Source organism: Ictidomys tridecemlineatus, chromosome 4 (assembly GCF_052094955.1).
Source record: "Ictidomys tridecemlineatus isolate mIctTri1 chromosome 4, mIctTri1.hap1, whole genome shotgun sequence".
NCBI classification, from domain to species: domain Eukaryota; kingdom Metazoa; phylum Chordata; class Mammalia; order Rodentia; family Sciuridae; genus Ictidomys; species Ictidomys tridecemlineatus.
In genome coordinates this window covers 58,803,941-58,822,927 of record NC_135480.1, presented here as the reverse complement: position 1 = coordinate 58,822,927, position 18,987 = coordinate 58,803,941, and the positions used below count along the sequence as shown (strand labels likewise).

The window sequence follows — 18,987 nt, the reverse complement described above, 5'->3', positions numbered from 1 at the left end:
TTTGTATTTTTGATACCCCATTTTACATACACAAACAAACACACAGTCTGATAGTTTAATTAATTGGACTGAGTTCATTTTAAAAAAATATTGGCATTTTTCTTTTCACAGATAGATGTGGCTGTTTCTAGATTTGATGTATAATTGGATGTTTATACACAAATTTTTTCCCTTGTATCAGGAATTGTACCCAGCTGTGATTAACCACTGAGAAACATCTCCATTCTGTTAGTGGTGTTGTTTTAATTTTGAGACAAGTTCTTGCTAAGTTACTTAGGGCCAAGCTAAGTTACTGATGCTGACTTTGAACTTGCAATCCTCCTGCCTCAACCTCCCAAGTTGCTGGGATTATAGGCATGTGCCACCATGCACAGCTCCATAAAGTTTTTTGAATACTTTTTTACTGTTTAAGTTTTTTAGTTGAATGACTGAGTGTCTAAGTGAAATAATGAAGTGTTCTTAACAATGATTTCTACAAAAAAAAAAATGCCAAACATTTAGTTGGTTCTCTACTACTGCATTTAGTGATCTTCTCTGCTATTATTATTATCATTATCATCATCATCATCAGGGCATAAAGATGATGAATTTATTCAAAATTAAAAGGATAACATTTGACATTGTGAAAAATAAAAAAATTGCATTGTATTTTTGATTAAAGGTAGGTGATTGGAATGTAAAACTGAAGAATTTTAGGGGGTTACTGGATATCATATAGATTAAAGAGGAATGCAAAGAGTAAATTCAGAAGACAAGAATGTATTCATGATATTATATAGCAAGGTAATATGATTAAGACTGTCTTCTAATTTATAAATTCACATCCAAATGCAATAGAAGATTCTATCATATCATTAAAAATTCAAGGCAGAAACAGGAGGGCTTCTTGTATTAAAAGCATTAACTGTTTATCAGATAACTGGGCTCACATCTTGAAGATTGAAAAAGTGTATATGCAAATAAATTTATTATCTATTTCATATTAATTTATACATTCAGTAAATTTTGAACACCTCTTATACAATGAGTATAGTGCTAATTGATTTAGTTTCTCCTTGATAGAAAATACATATGAAAGAATATTACTTATTATTGAAACCTATACATAGATTAGGACCCATAAAGCATACTTTAAGTTTTATTTTTTCCTAGGTTTATTTTTTTCTTTGAGTCATAGACACATGAACTAAGAAAATGTCATTCACATTGCAATTATTATTATATAACTCTATACAAAGATACAGGAAAGGTAGATTTTATGTATTAAAAAGGAATTCCATACAAAACCCAAAAGACCTGCATTTTCTGTTTTCTGCTACCACAAACTTATTAGGCTTCAGTGAGCTACTTTTTTGGTATCTAAATAAGGGGCTCACCCCATTTTTAAGGTATATTTTGTTTGATTTTTGTTTTTGTTTGTTTTGGAAATGAGGATTAAACTAAATGGATGCTAAGCCACTTCCACAGCCTTTGTTTGTTTGTTTTTTTGTTTGTTTGTTTTAAGACAAGGTGTTGCTAAGATGCTTAGGGCCCTGCTAAATTGCTGAGAGTGACCTTGAATTTGCAGTCCTCCTGCCTCAGCCTCTTGAGTTCATGAGATTACAAGGGTGCACCACCATGCCCAGCTATAAGATACATTTTAAACATTGTGTTTTACTGGCTTTTCTTGATGCTACCTGTGAATTTTCAACAATTACCTTGTATGGGCTTTCTGTAAGATTAAAATTATTTCCACGAATGAAATAAAAGTAAAAACATATGAAGCTTCTCTTTTATATTCCTAAAAAAACTAAACCTCATATCAGGAGAAACACATATGAACATCTGAAAGGTGATGCTGATGTACCACAAGGGCTGATAACTTCTACACAGATTATTATATCAAAGATAGCTTTCACCCTCTTTCAGAAAGATAAAATAAGGACGTTCACAAACACAATAATAATAAAACAAAAAGGTAGTATCGCACTCCATGGCAAATATTATAGAATACCAAGAACCAAAGATATTCGGGCTTGATATCATGAAGGAAAACATCATGGATAAGCAGCCATGAATAAAGGTTGAAGACAGAGGAGGGAGAAAAGGCATGGAAATCTCTAACCTATTCCTCTGCACTGCATTCAGATATAAAGGGGAATGATGAAGTGTTCAGTCAGGCTGTCTAGTCCCAGTGGGCACTCTCTTCTTCAGAGCCTCTTCATGATGCTTTGTTGTCTCTATTTCTACTTTACTTTGGTAGAATTTGTTGACAACTGTGTTTACAAATTCTTAGAGCCGACCATTCACCACAGGTTTGTATTATTAGTACTGACACTATCACTGCCTTGAGGACATGCCTACATCACAGTAGAACTGATTTTGCGGGGGAGAATCAGGTGAAGGACTCCTTGGCGGATCTGTTTGGTCTTCACACTGTAGATGATTGGGTTGAGCACAGGTGGAACCATTAAGTAGATATGAGCCATGAAGATGTGTGTGAAGGGGAGAGGAATGTTTGGCAAAACGATGGACAATAGATAAGCCTATCATGGGCACATAGAGAATGAGCACAGCACAGATGTGGGACACACACGTGTTAAGAGCCTTAAGCCTCCCCTCTACGGGATGCAATCCTCAACACTGAATGAAGGATGAAGACATAAGAAACTAAAATACCCAGAGAGTCCATGCCCCACAGCATGGTAATCAAAACCAACCCATATATGACATTAAACTTGGTGTCAGCACAGGTGAGGTGGATGATGTCCTGGTGCAGACAGTAGGAATGAGAAAGGACATGGGAGTGGCAGAAGGGAAAGAAGGCCAGACTGACCAGGAGTGGAATTATTAGAATAGCACTTCTGAGCAGGGCTGAAATTCCAATCTTGGCAATAAGCTTTGGGGTGAGAATATTAGCATATCGCAGAGGGTGACAGATAGCTACATACCGGTCAAGGGCCATGGCCAAGAGAACTGATGATTCAGTGAAGGAGAAAGTGTGAATCAAAAACATTTGGATGACACAGATATTGAACGGGATCTCCTTGGAAATAGACCACAACACCCGTAAGAGTGATATCATTGTGGGCAGGGACATGCCCATGTCACTGAGGGAGAGCATGGCCAGGAAGTAATACATGGGCTCATGGAGCCTGGGGTCTGTCCGGACAATATGCAGGATGATGCAGTTGTCTGTTATTCCAACAAGGTAGAAGAGGCAGAAGGGGATGGAAATCCAGAGGTGAAATTCTTCATAGCCAGGGATCCCTGTGAGATAGAATATGGAGGACAGGGTACTGGTGGAGTTTGAGGCTCCCATAGGGCTGACTTTTAAACCACAACTCAATTCCACAGACACTCCAATGGGTAAAGCATTGATAAGACCAGCATCTGCATCATGGAAAACTGAGGAAAGAAAGAAAGAAAACAAAAAAGAAAGAAAACAAAACTTCAGTGCTTACCTCTAATCACACTTTAATCCATCCCTAAATTTTTGCTTCATTTCCTCCATTTCATTGCCAATATTCTTAGTTAAGTAAAATATTCATTTTATAAACACCAGGACTTTTACTTCTCCTTCCCAGATGCAAACTTCTTCAATATTCCCTTTAAACATAAGTGACCTCCTTCCAAAGACATTTTGCAGACATAGCAGCATACACACAAAATTCTATAGCACATTTTTAATTTTATCATTTATTTAGGAGATTGCTTGGCCATGATGCTGGTCATACATTAGCCATATTTTAAAATGACTATTGCATTCATTCATATTAAATCCCTTTACCTTCCTAAACTTGATGTTTTCTTTCATAGTGTTAGAACACCAGGCAAGGTACATTTATAGAATTCAAGCTGTATTGGAATAGAATGATTCCTATTTTTATCTACCCACAATGATGAGATTGATGACATAGTCCTGCTCCCTCCAGACAACTGACAACAGTTTTGTTTTGCCCTGTGATCCCCAAGAGTTAAGTAGGGCAATAAAGGCTTAATGTAAACAATATAGGAAATTTAAAGAAAAACTTATAGTAAAGTATACAATATGTAATTTAAATAGAGCACTGACTATCATGGTTTCCTATTGTTTCAGAACTGGAACTTGTTTAGAAACTTATAATTAAAAGAAAAATCAACAGAAAATAAATTAACAAACAGTTTTTATATATATTAGAAATAAATGAGACAATGAGTCTATCAACATCTGACTTTGATAATAAATCTTTTGTGAAGCCAAAGGATAAATATTTTCCCCGCTTCTATGATAAGAAAAAAAATCTCTGAAATAAAGAGAACTGCCTCTCAAGACTACTTGTGCATCATTTGCACACATCCATGCTCACCAAATACTGGCCTAAGAATTTACCTTCCAAGGGACACATTACTTCCAATTATAATCAATAAATCAACATCCTCCTGTCTTGTGAAGTATATTTTCGCCCTTTGAGACTCTCAATTCCCTTTCAATCTTCTTAAGTCCCATGAAGATGAGCGCTAAATGCAGCAGATATTTGCCTGGAATGTTTAATAATGGCAGTTTTCTAGGAAATGAAAGATCCATAAACAAGAAATCAAACAAGCAAATTCCAGAAATGAATTCAGTCTTGCTGACTGTTCATATTGTAATCAAATTCTATCCACATATTGTATCCACTGGTACTTAGAGCCCTGCTATTCTCTTTTCTCTATCTGCCTTAAAACTTCCCCACATGCTGCTCTCATCTTGGGCTTGTGTGCCTGTCCCTCTTCCTATGCTCACACTCCTGATCACTTTCAGTGCCCTTCTTTCCAGATCTGATCCCTTCTTCTTAATTCCTTTCCAGTCTCTCAGCCAAAATCACATCTAAGAATCACATCTGTCTTTTTCCCCTCACTGCTCAGTCAGTTGAGACCGTTTCTCTGATCTTAAAACCCCTGTCTTTCACTGCCAAGAAGAAGGAAATATGAAGTTAAATTGAAGGCTGAAAGATATTTGAGTTGAAGACCAGTTTTATTCCTGCTTAGTTATCTCAGTGACTTTCTTAAGGCTTTAAGGACATAGGTCCCCAGTGTCTCCCTCATTAACACTCAGCTGCTCTGGCTCTGCAGTCAACACCCACCTAGGTTATATTCTGGTTTCAATGTTTGCTTAGTTTTTAATAGTGAATAAATAATTTTTTATCTGCACAAAGTTGACTCCTGCTGGGCACAGTGATGCATGCCTGTAATCTCAGTGGCTCAAGGAAGATTATGAATTCAAAACCTCAGCAACTTAGCAAGGGTCTAAGCAAAAACTTAAGAAGACCCTGTCTCAAAATAAAATATAAAACGATCTGGGGATGTGGCCTAGTGGTTAAGTGCCCCTGGTTTCAAGCCTTGTTACAAAAAAAAAAAAAAAAAAAAACAAATTGACTTCTTTGTAGATTCAAGATATGAGCAACCTGAATGGATCATACTGGGAATGAAAGGAGATATTTTAGAGTGATAAAATCAGGACACTTAGCATATCTGTTGTCATTTGTCATTTGTCATTTCTATTTGGTGAAACATTAAGACATATCAATTAAAACTAAAATACAACAAAAAAGGATGTATTGTTGGTAAAATACTTAGACTATATCCTATACAGGGTAACCACAAAGTGTTGCTGCTGCTGCTGACAACACTGGCAATGAGCGGCGGCAGCAGCAGCAGTCCTGTGGTACCTAATGGGAGGGTGGAAGAGATGGGCACATCTGCAGTGTCCTCTCACAGAGATGAGAAGCAGGCATGTGCATCTCACAAAGTGATCAAAGTAGCCATGTGGTGAGAAGGTTAAGTTTCATCCAGTGAAGTTCCAACATAGACAGAGATGTGAATCACTTCTTAATTTTTTTTTCTGTATTCCAAATTCCTGTAATAATTATCATGGGCCTACCTATGTGCTTTTCATTCTAGTCCATCGGTGTTAAAATTTGGGGGGGTGGGGGAAAAACGGTGTTCAGTGCAGAATAGGAATTTCCACCTAAATAAAGAATGAGTTTGTGGATGTTAGTGGGCAATGAACCTCAACAGTCACATTCATATTCTGAAGTTCCCACAATTTATGTATTCACTGTACAACATCTATATTGAGCAATACTGGTTCTCCTGCTGTTTTATAATCCCTTACACTGTAGACTGCTTGATTTTCACCATACGATTCCTACTGCTGCTGATGTTATGTTTTCAAACTCACCCTCATGACCTTGTGTTGTCTTCCTTCCTTCCTCAGAAAAGGAGAATGAGTTTGGGGAGTTAGTTTATTAACTCAACAATCTAAAGGACTTATAAATTAGGGCTAACACTTCCAAGCTGTATTTAAAGTAGGATTAGAAAACAGTGATACTTGGGACCAAAAGGGGCCTTGAAGATTATCTGGTGAAATTTCCAGTTTCATTCTGAAATGACTTCTCTGTTGTTTGAAAACAGAACTTCACCCTGTGTAAACAACACTTCCATGGACATTTAACATCTAGGATATTTTAAGGAAGCCCTTCTGAAAAGTCAGAGTCAGACTTGGACATTCCAGACATGCATATGAACAATAAAGACATGTTGGTGACATGTCCTTCACCACGCTTAGAATTGCTCCTTCCCTGACCTAGCGTCTGTGTCCTCACACTTTTGACGTCTGCCCTTCTCTTTCGCTTCTCCTATTACCTTCTGAGTTCTCCTATTTCCTCCCACTTTTGTTTTCCCCAGGTCTCACATACTTGGTGGAGTAGTTCCTCTTGCTATGAGTCAATGTTCTATTTCTCAGAGCAAGCGGATTGAGTTAATAAAGCTTTCTTCCTCTGGTCCTCAGAGACATGAGGCCCCAGGATAAACACAGAATGATGGCTGCCACCTTGCCAGTAGTAACAGTTCAGGACCTTCCCGAGATCCTCTCGCTACCATTTTCAGATTGCATCAGGACAGGACAATGCAATTTAGGAGATCAGAGTAAAGAATGTTTTGAAGATGATCAAATATCTGTAGCATCATTGTCTGAAACACATGATCCTACGCACAAGACATGAACTACTAGTTTACATACGTAATATGAGAAGACAATAAATAATTTTCAGTATTAGTACAGCTAATCGGAGGGACTATTAGGTATTTATACCAGTAGGGACATAAAGCTGGAAATGACTTATGTACAGTTCTATATAATAACAATACTGAGTAAAAATGAAGCTCAGATATTTGACTTGCCTTTCTCGAAATCATAAAGTAATCAATAAAATCAATGTTATCACTCAATTTCCTGATTATCTAGTGTGCTACCTTTTTCACTGTGCTATAGAGTTCTCAAGAAAATAGATTAAGCAAATTTGAGCTGATTATAAATGGCAGCTTTGCCTAATGAATAAAATCCTCAATTAATAATACTGACTTCCACATGCCTGTTGGTGCAGATTACGTCATGCAGTAGAGTTGGCAGGTATACTACTAACTGATAAAAATATCTAATCAAGGGTGGGAATTTAAATTGTAATATCAGTCCCACTTAGTACAGGAACTGGCCTAGTGTCTAATCTTATTAATCTTAAGATGCTACTGTACTCAATGTATTAAACCAATAGCCTTTTTTTCCCACAAACTCATGACCTTAGGAGAAGTTGCAATTCTCATAAAGAAAATTTTGTTAATTACTAAAAAAATTCAACATCCATTGATAGTCTATGAAAATGAGGTGTTAGACCTTATCATGTGTAAAACCTTGCCATCTCCATCTTTATACCTCCTCTTGTGAAATTACCAAGTAAATGATTTGTTCTTAGGGCATTCAATGGCACTGGATGGCCTAAGAATTTTTTGGTACTTTAATTATTTAATATCTATTTAAAAAGCACTTAAACTATCTAAATTGGATGTAATCAAGGACTCCTAATTTTAAGGATTATCATTGGTTAATATGCATATGCACCTTTGCCATATGGTTTATAAATTACTCAGGATACAATGGGAGGGGAAAAGCAATTGTATTACCCTTTACTGGCAGCTTCTCAGGCAACCTAGTTTGTAAACTCTATCCTGTATGTCTCATCTTTATCCTAGATGAGAAGAATGTGATGGGCAAATGGCCACCTTTAGAGTTACAGGTAGAGCACTACCTAAACCACCAACACCAACCAGTGGGCTTCATATCTCTCCCCTGCCACCCGCTGTGTCTCACTCACTATCTGGCTACTTTCCTCTGCCTCACTCTGCTACCATGATGCCCTACCTCACTGTGAGCCCTGAGGAAAGGAGCCTGCTGTCTATGGATTGAGACTTCTAAAAAAGTGAGCCCCTGAATAAGCTTTTCCTCCTCTAAAATTGTTCTGGTTAGGGCCTTTTACTCACAGCAGTGAAAAAGCTGACTAAACATTTGCCTAGTACTAATTTGGGTACCACCACCACCAGCACCACCAACAACAACACCACTACCACCAACAACAACACTACCACCACCACCAATTCCTTTTAGATGCAGTGATAGTGACAAGACTCCCAAGCTGCCAAGCTGGCCCTGCCTACCTATTGATCCCCTGTGGAAAAACAGCAGTGGAGTGGTGGAGTGGCAGAGTAGCAGTCTGAGTGGGTTGAAGTGTGGGGTGCAATCACTGCCTGGGTCCCTGTGGAGCCCACCATGAAGGCGTAGAGATCCTGAGGTTCTGTGGGCCAAGGTACACCAACCTGTACTGGACATGGTACAGATGACTGCTACACAAGCCCACTCCACCCAATGTTTCAGCCCTGAACCTGCAAATACACACCATCCCAGGAACTCAACCTCTAGCTTCCTGACCCACCCAGAATAAAATGGAATTGGGGCAGACCTGAATGGAAGTCGGAATTCAGTTGACCAATAGTGTTAGTTTTCAAACTCTAATTAGCATTAGTTTGAACCAATATCATTGGTACTTCTTCCAAACTCTAAATAATATAAGTTTGGAACAATAGAAGTGACCCAATATAAACCTCTAGCCTAGCTAGCATAGTTGGATGGGAAAATTTGCTCAGGGTCCCCTCTTGCGGTGCAGGAGTTCTGTTCCTATTCCTTTTCCTCAATAAATTCTACTCTTACCTTCATTCATCCTGGTTTGTGGAATTCATTCTTTGAATTTGTGAGAGAAGAACCCTGGCAGAAGAAATTGACAATGAGCTGCTAGAGTCTGCTGCAATACTGGAGGGCATGGGCCACCATTAAGAGCTGGGGTTGTGCTCACTGATAGAACGCTTGCCTAGCATGGGTTTGGTCACAAGCACCACATAAAAAGAAACTAAATAAACAAAATAAAGGTATTGTGTCCACCTACAACTAAAAATATTTTTTAAAAAAAATGCTGCAACACTTCTGGGCTACAAAGGCCTGCAACTTTACACAGACTCCACCCACCAGCAGAAGCAGGTAATCAAGTTTCATCTCACAAATTCGGTTTCAGTAGTCATATTTGATATGACTTTGTTTTTCTAGTTCCTTGAGATACAGCAATAACAAAATTTATATAAGTTCATATAATATGTAACATTATATTTATGTGGGACATATATGTGACTATACACACACACAGACACACACACACACACACACACACACACACACACACACACACACATACACACAGAGTGCCATCAACTTCCTTCTTGATACCAATTTTGCTTTGTCTCCATACCTTTTAGTATGCTCTTTTTCCATTCTCATTTGTTTCAACAATGTTTGTAATTCCTGTCTTAATTTCTTCCTTGATCCACTGGTTGTTCATGAGTAAGTTACTTCATTTTTATATATTTGCATAGTTTCCATTGTTTTTTATTTCTTTCAATAGCTCTCCACCTTTCAAACTTTTGATGTCCCTATTTACATCTTTCTATATTGCCTATCTCATAATATATTATTGCAGTTTTAATTTTTTTTACTCTTCATACTAAAAATATGAATGGTTCAAACATCATGTTTACTTTAGAATATTTTGAATATGTTTGTGTAGTTACTCTTTTCAGTGACTTGGTCTACTTTAATTTGATGGTCCTTTCGCTTTCCTGTGCCTGGATATACATATCCTGCTGCGCCTCTCCCCTGACTCAGGCAATGACAAGGGCCTCCTGAGGTGGATGGCGCAAGGCGTCCATCCTCTGGAGGAGCGCAGTATGTTTCTGGGAATGGGCTGGTTTGTTTTTTGTATTCCTTTAATAAGTATAGTTGCGACTTCTCATATGACCATTAAGTATGAAGGAAAAAACATGACTTTCCCAATTAATGCAACTACTTCTAAAGAATAGATCTGTTTGCTCTAAATGCAATGATTCAGCTGTGGAGCGTAAATTGTTAATGTTTAATGAAAAACTCCCTGTATTCCTGTCAAGGAAGTTTTTGAGAAATTAAGTTAAAATCTAGAGAAGAAGAATTAATGTTAAGAAGACAGATTAGTGCTTAGTACTGGGCAACTTGTTCAATGGTTTGTGCTCTTACTCTTGATTGATTAAAATTAATAACAAGTTAACCACTTGCCATAACCATGGCACGGTTCCAGTCAGTAAGTCAAGAAAGAATAGTCAAGGTATAGGCCAATAGTCTGGGACATTTCTAACTATTATTAAGCAGAAACAGCTCAAAGCAAAACTCGAACTGAAAGTAAAAATGCTTGCTTATGCCTACCTAAGCCAAGAGACATTCTTCTTATCTAATTTTAGGTGCGTAATACTTTGTTTCTTTGAACAATGATTTCTGTTTTGTAACCACAAAGTACTGTGAGCCTGCCAAAATGAAAAGTATATATGATCAACTTCAAAAGTAAAGATTGGGATTCAGCACCTTCACTTTGGTGTCTGTGTTGTTTCTCCACCCCCCTTTTGCCAACTCCTCACCATCCATTTGTCTCCTGAGACCCCCTGTTGGAGCTGGACTCCGACAATATCCACCTGTAGAAATGCAAATACCTCTAGTATTATATCTTTGAATAAACTTTCTACCCCTTTGGTATATGCCATACCCTCTTGAACCACCATTAACTTGAATATTTTCTTTTTCAGTGCTGTTCCAAAGTTCCTTTAAGCTTTCTTTATTCTTATCATTTCTTTTTTCTCCCCCAACTGTATATTTTCAAATAGTCCATCATTAAGTTCATTGATTCTATTATCTGTTTGGTTTGCTCTGCTATTTGATGCCTTCTTTCACAATTTTAATTTCTCTGAGTATCCTTTTCAGCTAAGGATTTATGTTTTATTTATAAAATTCTTTCTCTGTCTCAGTATATTGGACTGTTTCTGTGTTTTCTTGAAGTCTGTTTAGTTCCTTGTTAAAACTGTGGATTTTAATTTAACATCTGAAAGTTTCAGCCTTCTCTTTATGTTGCTATAGAGTCAGATTCTGTCACCTTATTTTGTTTTTTAAGGAGGTCATGGTTCCTTGCAAGTTCTTGGTATTTGTTGGTGTACCATTTTGTCTTTTCATTAAAGATTAGGTCTTAATTCAAATCTTTAGAATCTGGCATTTCTGGGGTCCATCTTTTCAAAAACTGTAAGCAGACCACTTGTTTCCTCTCTGCACATGTCTACTATTTCAGCACTGTATGGTCCCCTAAGTCCAGGTTTGCTAAGTGTTGTTTTCAGCACTAGAGGGCGTCCCAAGCCCAGTCCTGTCCCAAAACCTCCTTGTGGTGTTCCAAAAGATCTGGGGGAGTTTCTAAATCAGATGCTTCATCCCCACATCCCCTACCTGGTAGGAGAATACGCCACACTCCTCATCCTGTGGTCAAGTGCCACAGGATTCTGTTGGGTTCTGGTCCCTATTGTGAAGAGACCAGCACACAGCAAATAGGCAGTGGCTTCACAGCTACCTTCTTTTACTCCACCTAAGAGAAAATTGTTTTATCTGTGTGGTGCAACCTTGTTGGGGGGGGGGGGGGGGAGGAAGGAGTGGATAGTCCCATAGGCATGGTCTACAATCACAGATTACACCCTGAGCCCAGAACCTACCAGGAGCAGTGCAGCACTGAATGGACCAGCATGCACTCTGCTATGGCCTGTCTACTGCTGCAGGGGACTCATGGCCCAAGACTGCTGCAACCAGCTACAGCTGGTGCTGGCTGGGATATCAGTCTGTGTACCTGGGTCTGTGAGTCACCAACAGACACCCACGTGAGTCCAGAGGCACTGTCCTGGGGACGGTGACTATTTTGATTCACACAGTGCTGGGTTTTACCAGCCCTATACTGAGTTCTAAGACAAGGTCTTATGCTCACTTTCCTGTCCTAATCAACAGGAGCTGGAGCTTTGACCCTTATTATCTGTCCAAGGTTGTAGGAGGGGTGATGGGCATAGTACCTTGGCCACCTACTAAGAGGGACAGGAGGCTCAGCTGGGCGGTAGAGTCTATGAGCCCTGTCCAGCACTGAGTTTCCCTTGTTGGGGACCACACTGGGTTTCAAGTCTAACATCTGGGCTTAATCTCTGCTTCCTACAACTCTCTGCACACTGGGCTCCTTGAGGTTGGAGGAGGGCTGACCCTGACAGCTCTTTTCTTCCTACCTTCTTCAGTGTGTGTTTCCAGGCACTGCAGTGTTCCACCTGAATTCCGAGGTGATGTGAAGGTGTTTGGTGCATGAGGAGCTGTCTAAACTGGGCAGATGATCACTGAAGCCTCTCACACACCTATCTAATGACCTAATCCTTTTACATCTAGGTTTGTACCCTGAATAAAACACTGATCAAAAAAGATTTATAAATGAATGTGAACAGCAGCTTTATTTATCCCACCCCCAAATTGGAAAGAACCCCAATGCCCATGGACAAATAAATTGTAATGTATCCATATATTGTAATATTATTTAGCAAGAGAAAATGAACAATTGATGAAAAAACTTAAAAGTAATCTATCATAATCAAAATAAACAACAAACACAATTAAATATTTTATCATTACATTTGCATCAACATCTACAACGTGCAAAATTCATCTTTACTAATAGCAAGCAAGTGGTTGCCTGGAGATGGTGGTAAATGGAGGGAAGAATCACAGATGCACTTGAAATCTGGGTGATTGATGGCCTGATTGAAGTAATAGTTTTATAGACCTGTGTGTGTGTGTCAAAACTGATCATTATATACTTTATGTACAGTTAATCATATGTTATTTTTATAATAAATTGTAAAAATATACAGTATCTACTACTTCTATCATTAAAATGTGATTCTGAATTTATTTTATGTCTTAAAATGAAAGATGATAGAATGAATGCATTAATAGGAACATACGAGGCAGATTATTTTTAAATACAGCGCAGAAAGTACTAGCCTTTAGTGTTTGATAATTTGGGCTACATTGAAACAAATATATCTGTTCTTCAAAAACTGCATCAACGGTGCATTTCAGAAAAGAGGACAATATTTTCAATATGTATAACACAAAATTATTGCACACAATATATAAAGACTTCTTAAATATAAAAACTAATGCAGATAATTTGATAATTCAGGTAGAAAATGAAAACGATTATTAAATTTATACAAAAGAATATTCAAGCAGTCTATATATGTGAAAATATGATGCAGTTTCATTAGTTTTCAGACAAATGTCAATTAAAAATCAGAGTTTCTGCGCTGGGGTTGTGGCTCAGCAGTAAAGCACTAGCCTAGCACAGGCAAAGCCCTGAGTTCGATCCCCAACACCATATAAAAATAAATAAATAAAGATATTGTGTCCAACTACAACTAAAAAATAAGTATTAAAAAAATTAGAGCTTCTACTGTTTGTATACCACATGCCTAAAATCACAGTCCATTCTCAAGCTTCAGGAAAGATGTTAAGGAACACAAAATTCTTAAACTTTGCAAGTGATTTTAGTTCATAGACACATTTTAGAAATGTTTAAAAACATCTACCAATGTTGATATTATGAATTGGTTATTTGATTCTTAGATGCATCAATCAGCATTCAAAGTGCATGAAGACACTTAGATATGAATATATTACTCATAATTGACCTTTCTTAATGCACATCAACAGAAGAAAGGTCAACAAATTATGGTATTTTTTCTATGGCATATTATTCAGGAGGAAAGATGAGCAAAATAGAGTATAATCAACAACTTGGACAAAGTTAACAAGAAAACACACAAAATATACATTGTCCATTCATACAAAATTCAAACACAAGCAAAACTAAAATATAAGACATTGGAGTGCTTGCATAGGCTATAAAGTATATCTAATAAAAGAAAAAAGGAAATAATTATATTAGACATAACAAGGAAGTCTATCCCTTTTAGGGGAAGTGAGAGTTTAATAAAGGGACAACTACAGGACATGTTGATAGTGAATAATGATTTATTTCTTCACCTACATTGTAATATCATGGTCATTTTCTTTATGATAAGTTTTCTCCTTTTATGCTTGTGAACTAAAAGAAAAAGAAAAAAAAACTTCCACCAGTGGTTTTATTTACCTATTTTTTTCTAATCACGTAAATCTAAGACAGTGCAACTACTTATTCATAGTTAAAGTAGGGCTTTTACCACATTTGTATTTCCTTCTGTACTATCTTCTCTTACAAATTTACATAAATCTAATCTATTTTAAATAGAGAAAATAGTTGCTAAATTATTACAACCTAAAATATTTTCCCATAGTTAATTCTGATGTTATAAGAGTTTCTTTTAAAAAATTATTTTTCTAATTTATATGTGTATTTTAAGATTTTTGTTGTCTTCCTTCATATTCCATATAAAACATTAAAACATGAATTCCTAAGGGCACATAACAGGTTTCATTTTTTTCTGATGCAACAAGGTTGGATTGTTATATTTTCTGTTGATTTCTTCCAAAAAGGCATTTTTTTTTCTAATTTGATTTTTTTTACTTTGATATATTTTATATTTGATATATTGAATTTCACTTTTTAATTTATTCATGATTAACTGGTAGTTATCATTATATTCTATTTGTTTTTGTTTCTTATTTGGAAATAAGTACCATATATGTACTCTCTCTATTCTTTAATTTTCATGTATAATAACTTTATGAAAGAATTCGTATATTTGGCACATATTTTTCTAAGAGAATGATTCCTCATCAATTATTCACTCTGTGTTATTGATCCCACAAATACTGGAATATCTAATTCTCCAATGCAGAATTAAAATGAATTATTTAGTTGTTAGCCTTTATTATCACATTAACATTTTTTATCTTGTCTGCCTATCAATCAACATGATTCTTTTTAATTTTCAAAATATTTCTATTAGTGTATTATAGTTGTGCATACTATTATACCTCATTTGACATAATCATACATGCATGGAATATAATTTGCTCTACTTTAGTCCTCAGTACTTCCTCTATTCCTCTCTTTCTCCCTCCCCACTCCCCTTCTTCTACTCCACTAGTGTTCCTTTATTTACATTTTTAATTGCTGATTTATAGATATACATAAATGTAAGGTTTACTGTGATACATTCATATGTGTACATAGTATAATTTTCTGTTTCATTCCACCATACATTTTTTTTCTTTTCCCTCCTGCCTTTCCCTCAGCCTTCTTCTTCTACTCCACTGATCTCTTCCATTGATCTCCACTCCTCTCCTTTAATGTAACCTTCACATATAAGTTAAAACATTCAGCCCTTGACTTACAGAATCTGGATTATTTCACTTTGCATGATGTTCCCCTGTTCCAACCATTTGCCAGCAAATGTCATAAGTCCATTTTTTTGTTACAGCTGAATAAAACCCATTTGTGTATGTATGCCACATTCTCTTTATCCATTCATCTGTTGATGGGTACCTGGACTGGTTACATAACTTGGCTACCGTGAATTATGATGCCATAAATATAATTGATTCCAAATTGGTTAAAACATAGATTCAAAAATAGGAAAGACAGTGGAATGAATCTGACATAAATTTCTTATGTACATGGATGAATACACCACAATGAATCTTCACCTCATTTCCAACCACAAGACTGGTATCCTAATTAGAAAACATATAATCCATGTGTCTACAAATATGTCAAAATATATAAATATATTCTACTGTTAATGTATAACTAAAAAAAACAAATTTTTGAAATGTAAAAAAAAATACTAGGAAATGGAAGACGGTCAGAATTATAATCGTGTTTTTGGTTACCAGTTGAGAATGTTCATATATCCTTCAAACTTATTTAGAATCAAATGCTGTTTTCTGAAATCTTATTTTCTGTATAGGTATAGATGGTGCCAAAGAGGAAGCTTTGAATTTAAATGGACAGGATAAAAACAGAAGAATGATTTCAATAAATTGAAATCTCAACATAACAGAGATTTTGTTCTTTATGAATTAGCCAATCAATTGAATACCTGCTTAAATTATGAGCATCTGAGATATAAACCTTTTTTTTAACTTATTGAAGAAGACATGAATTTTTACTTCAGTGAAGTTGTTACTGATAACCAAACTAAAACTTCTCTGTAGGGAGTAGTTAACAATCAAGACTTTTGGAAGGAGACAAACATTTTCCAGGCATGCCTACGGATTTCTTTGGTCTTAACTCCATAGACAATAGGGTTGAGGAAAGGTGGGACTAACAGGTAAAGATTTGACAAGAGGATATGAACATAGGGTGGTATGTGAGAACCAAACCTGTGTGTAAAGAAAGAGAAGAAGGCCAGGAGGTAAAACGGTAGGAAGACACAGATGTGAGCTATGCAGGTATTGAAGGCCTTGACTCTGGCCTCCTTCTGGGGCAACTGGAAGACACTGACAAAGATTCGAACATAGGACATGGTGATAAAGATTATGCCAAATCCTAGGATGACAAAGGCAACAAATAGACCATATATCTTGTTGACTCTGATGTCTTCAGCAGCCAGTTTCACGACGGCCATGTGCTCACAATAAGAGTGGGAAATAACTGTAGTGTGGTAGAATTTAAGACGGCATTTGATAAGCAGCAGGGATGGTAATATAAGAAAAGTAGCCCTCATTGTTACCCCAACTCCAAGATGAGTCAAGAGTTTCTGGGAGAAGACAGTAGCATGTCTCAAGGGGTTACAGATGGCCACATAGCGATCCAGGGCCATTGCTAGCAGGACGCCTGATTCAGTTGCCTGGAATGTGTGAATAAGACCCATTTGCAGAAGGCAGGCATCAAAAGAAATCTCTGGCCAATGAAACCAGAAGATGCATAACATTTTGGGAAGAATACAGGTGCTAAGTGCCATGTCTGTGGCTGCCAACATGGCCAAAAATATGTACATGGGTGTGTGGAGGCTGTTTTCTTTTTTGATGATAACCAAAATGAGGGAATTCCCAATCACAGCGATGACGTACATGGCGCAGAATGGAATCCCAATCCAGCACTGCACTGGCTCCAGGCCAGGAATCCCAACTAGTGTAAAAACAGAAGGCATGAAGAAGGAGCCATTGAATGTGAACATGGTGACTTGGTCAGAAGAGCCATGTGCTACTGTTTCATCTTCTAATCCATGTCAAGACTGGATGAATGGAAAATGAGGAGGAAATAATGTATGTTAGAAAAATATACTGCTGTTAGATTAGGATTAACCCTTTCATTCCAACAACTCATCTCTAATTATTTTTCTATCTTCTTTTCCAAAGTCATTTAGAAATCAAACATCAGGATTTATGTTTCTGCATACCATGTTCATATTGAATGAGAAAAATTAAATTTACCAGATTCTTCTAGTTAAATTAAATTTACTAAATTTCTGCTCCATGACTATTGAACCAAGAGGATTCCCTTTATCTGTGTTTGCTACTAATCATGTATGGTTTTATTGTGACTTGTGAATTGGAACATGCAAAGAAATTATTTAATTATAAAGATACTTCAAGAACTAAGCTCTACCTGCACCCGATAAAGAATTCAGAGGTGACAAAATAGTACACAGTTTTCTCAAATTTAGAAGACAAATTTTCCAGGAACATTCTCCAGTTTTGCAGCTCTTTAGCTGGATTTCTCAGGTCAGTCTATTTATAATCTCTTCTGTCATAAATTCCCTCAGAATACATTCAAACTCATTTCTCAAAGTTCCACTATTCCCAAACTCAATCATTCATTTTGTACTTTGTTCTGTTTGTCCTCTGAGAAAATAAACCCAACACTTTCAGAACTTGTTCTCACCTTCCATGACCTGCTATGCGCACATCACTTGTGTTTAACATCAGTGCCAACCCATGTTCTCTGCTTCTCTTGCTCTCTCTCAGCAATAATCTTAGTTTTCTAAGAATGAACAGCTATTTCTCTTTAACCATTCAAAATAACATGGAATGACTTATAGAAGAGTATTTTGTTTTCTTTTCAACCTTGTAGATCTTCTATCTAACCAAACTACAATTTCCAAAAAGGTGAAATTGTCTTCTCCACAGTGTTTTCCATAGGACTCTCTCCATCCTGTTCTGTCTCTGCCCTTCACTGGTCACCCCCACCTATGACACTGCAGACATCCAGACCCTCCATCTTGGTTACCAATGGATTTGCTTCAGCATAGAGGGGCTTTGTCCTACATCTTCTTAAGTTTAAGGACATTTTCCTGCCTGATGTTTAATTGCAATCCATGTTTATCCTCCTTCTTTTAGGAATTGCAACAGTCATTTTCTGAAACCATTTAAGTGAAACATAAAATTGATAGAGATAGTGAGGGTGGCCTGAAAACATTCCTTCTCCATCATTTTGCAAAGGTGCTATGTTGTTGCTTTTTCCATTCCCCTGATAAACTGAAAGGGCCACTATAATCCACATGAAGTCAACTGGAGGAGCATTTGCTGCTTCCTTTTCTTTAAAGTTATCACACTATGATTAAAGTTTCTATCTGCCTATCTGATATATGACCACACATCCCATAGAATATCATCATGTAGTAACCAAAAAAAAAAAAAAATCTGTGATTTATCTAAAAAATTATACTTTCGATTTTTATCATGTTAGTTTGGGAAATTTAATATTGCCATATGATGGATAATTGACCTGGAGAATAACTGGAATTAAGATAGAAGCTGACTCTGACAAAGTGTATATAAAGCAATCAAAG

At 36.8% G+C, this 18,987-nt stretch overlaps 2 protein-coding genes across 2 annotated transcripts; both read right to left on the bottom strand.

Moving 5' to 3' along the window:
• Window positions 1-2,339: 2,339 nt before the first annotated feature.
• Window positions 2,340-3,301, bottom strand: LOC101969949 (olfactory receptor 51L1). Its single transcript, XM_005342109.2, is given in 3 exon segments — window positions 2,340-2,480; window positions 2,482-2,601; window positions 2,603-3,301. Coding segments are annotated over 3 exon segments (960 nt in total).
• Window positions 3,302-16,422: 13,121 nt separating this feature from the next.
• On the bottom strand, window positions 16,423-17,373 carry LOC101970235 (olfactory receptor 52A5). Its single transcript, XM_005342110.2, has one exon. The coding sequence runs from the start codon at window positions 17,371-17,373 to the stop codon at window positions 16,423-16,425; it is 951 nt and encodes a 316-aa protein (XP_005342167.1).
• Between the last annotated feature and the right edge of the window lie 1,614 nt (window positions 17,374-18,987).

Excerpts from the sequence above, each read along its gene's own strand:
- LOC101970235 (XM_005342110.2), bottom strand. The coding sequence starts at position 17,373 with ATGTTCACATTCAATGGCTCCTTCTTCATGCCTTCTGTTTTTACACTA.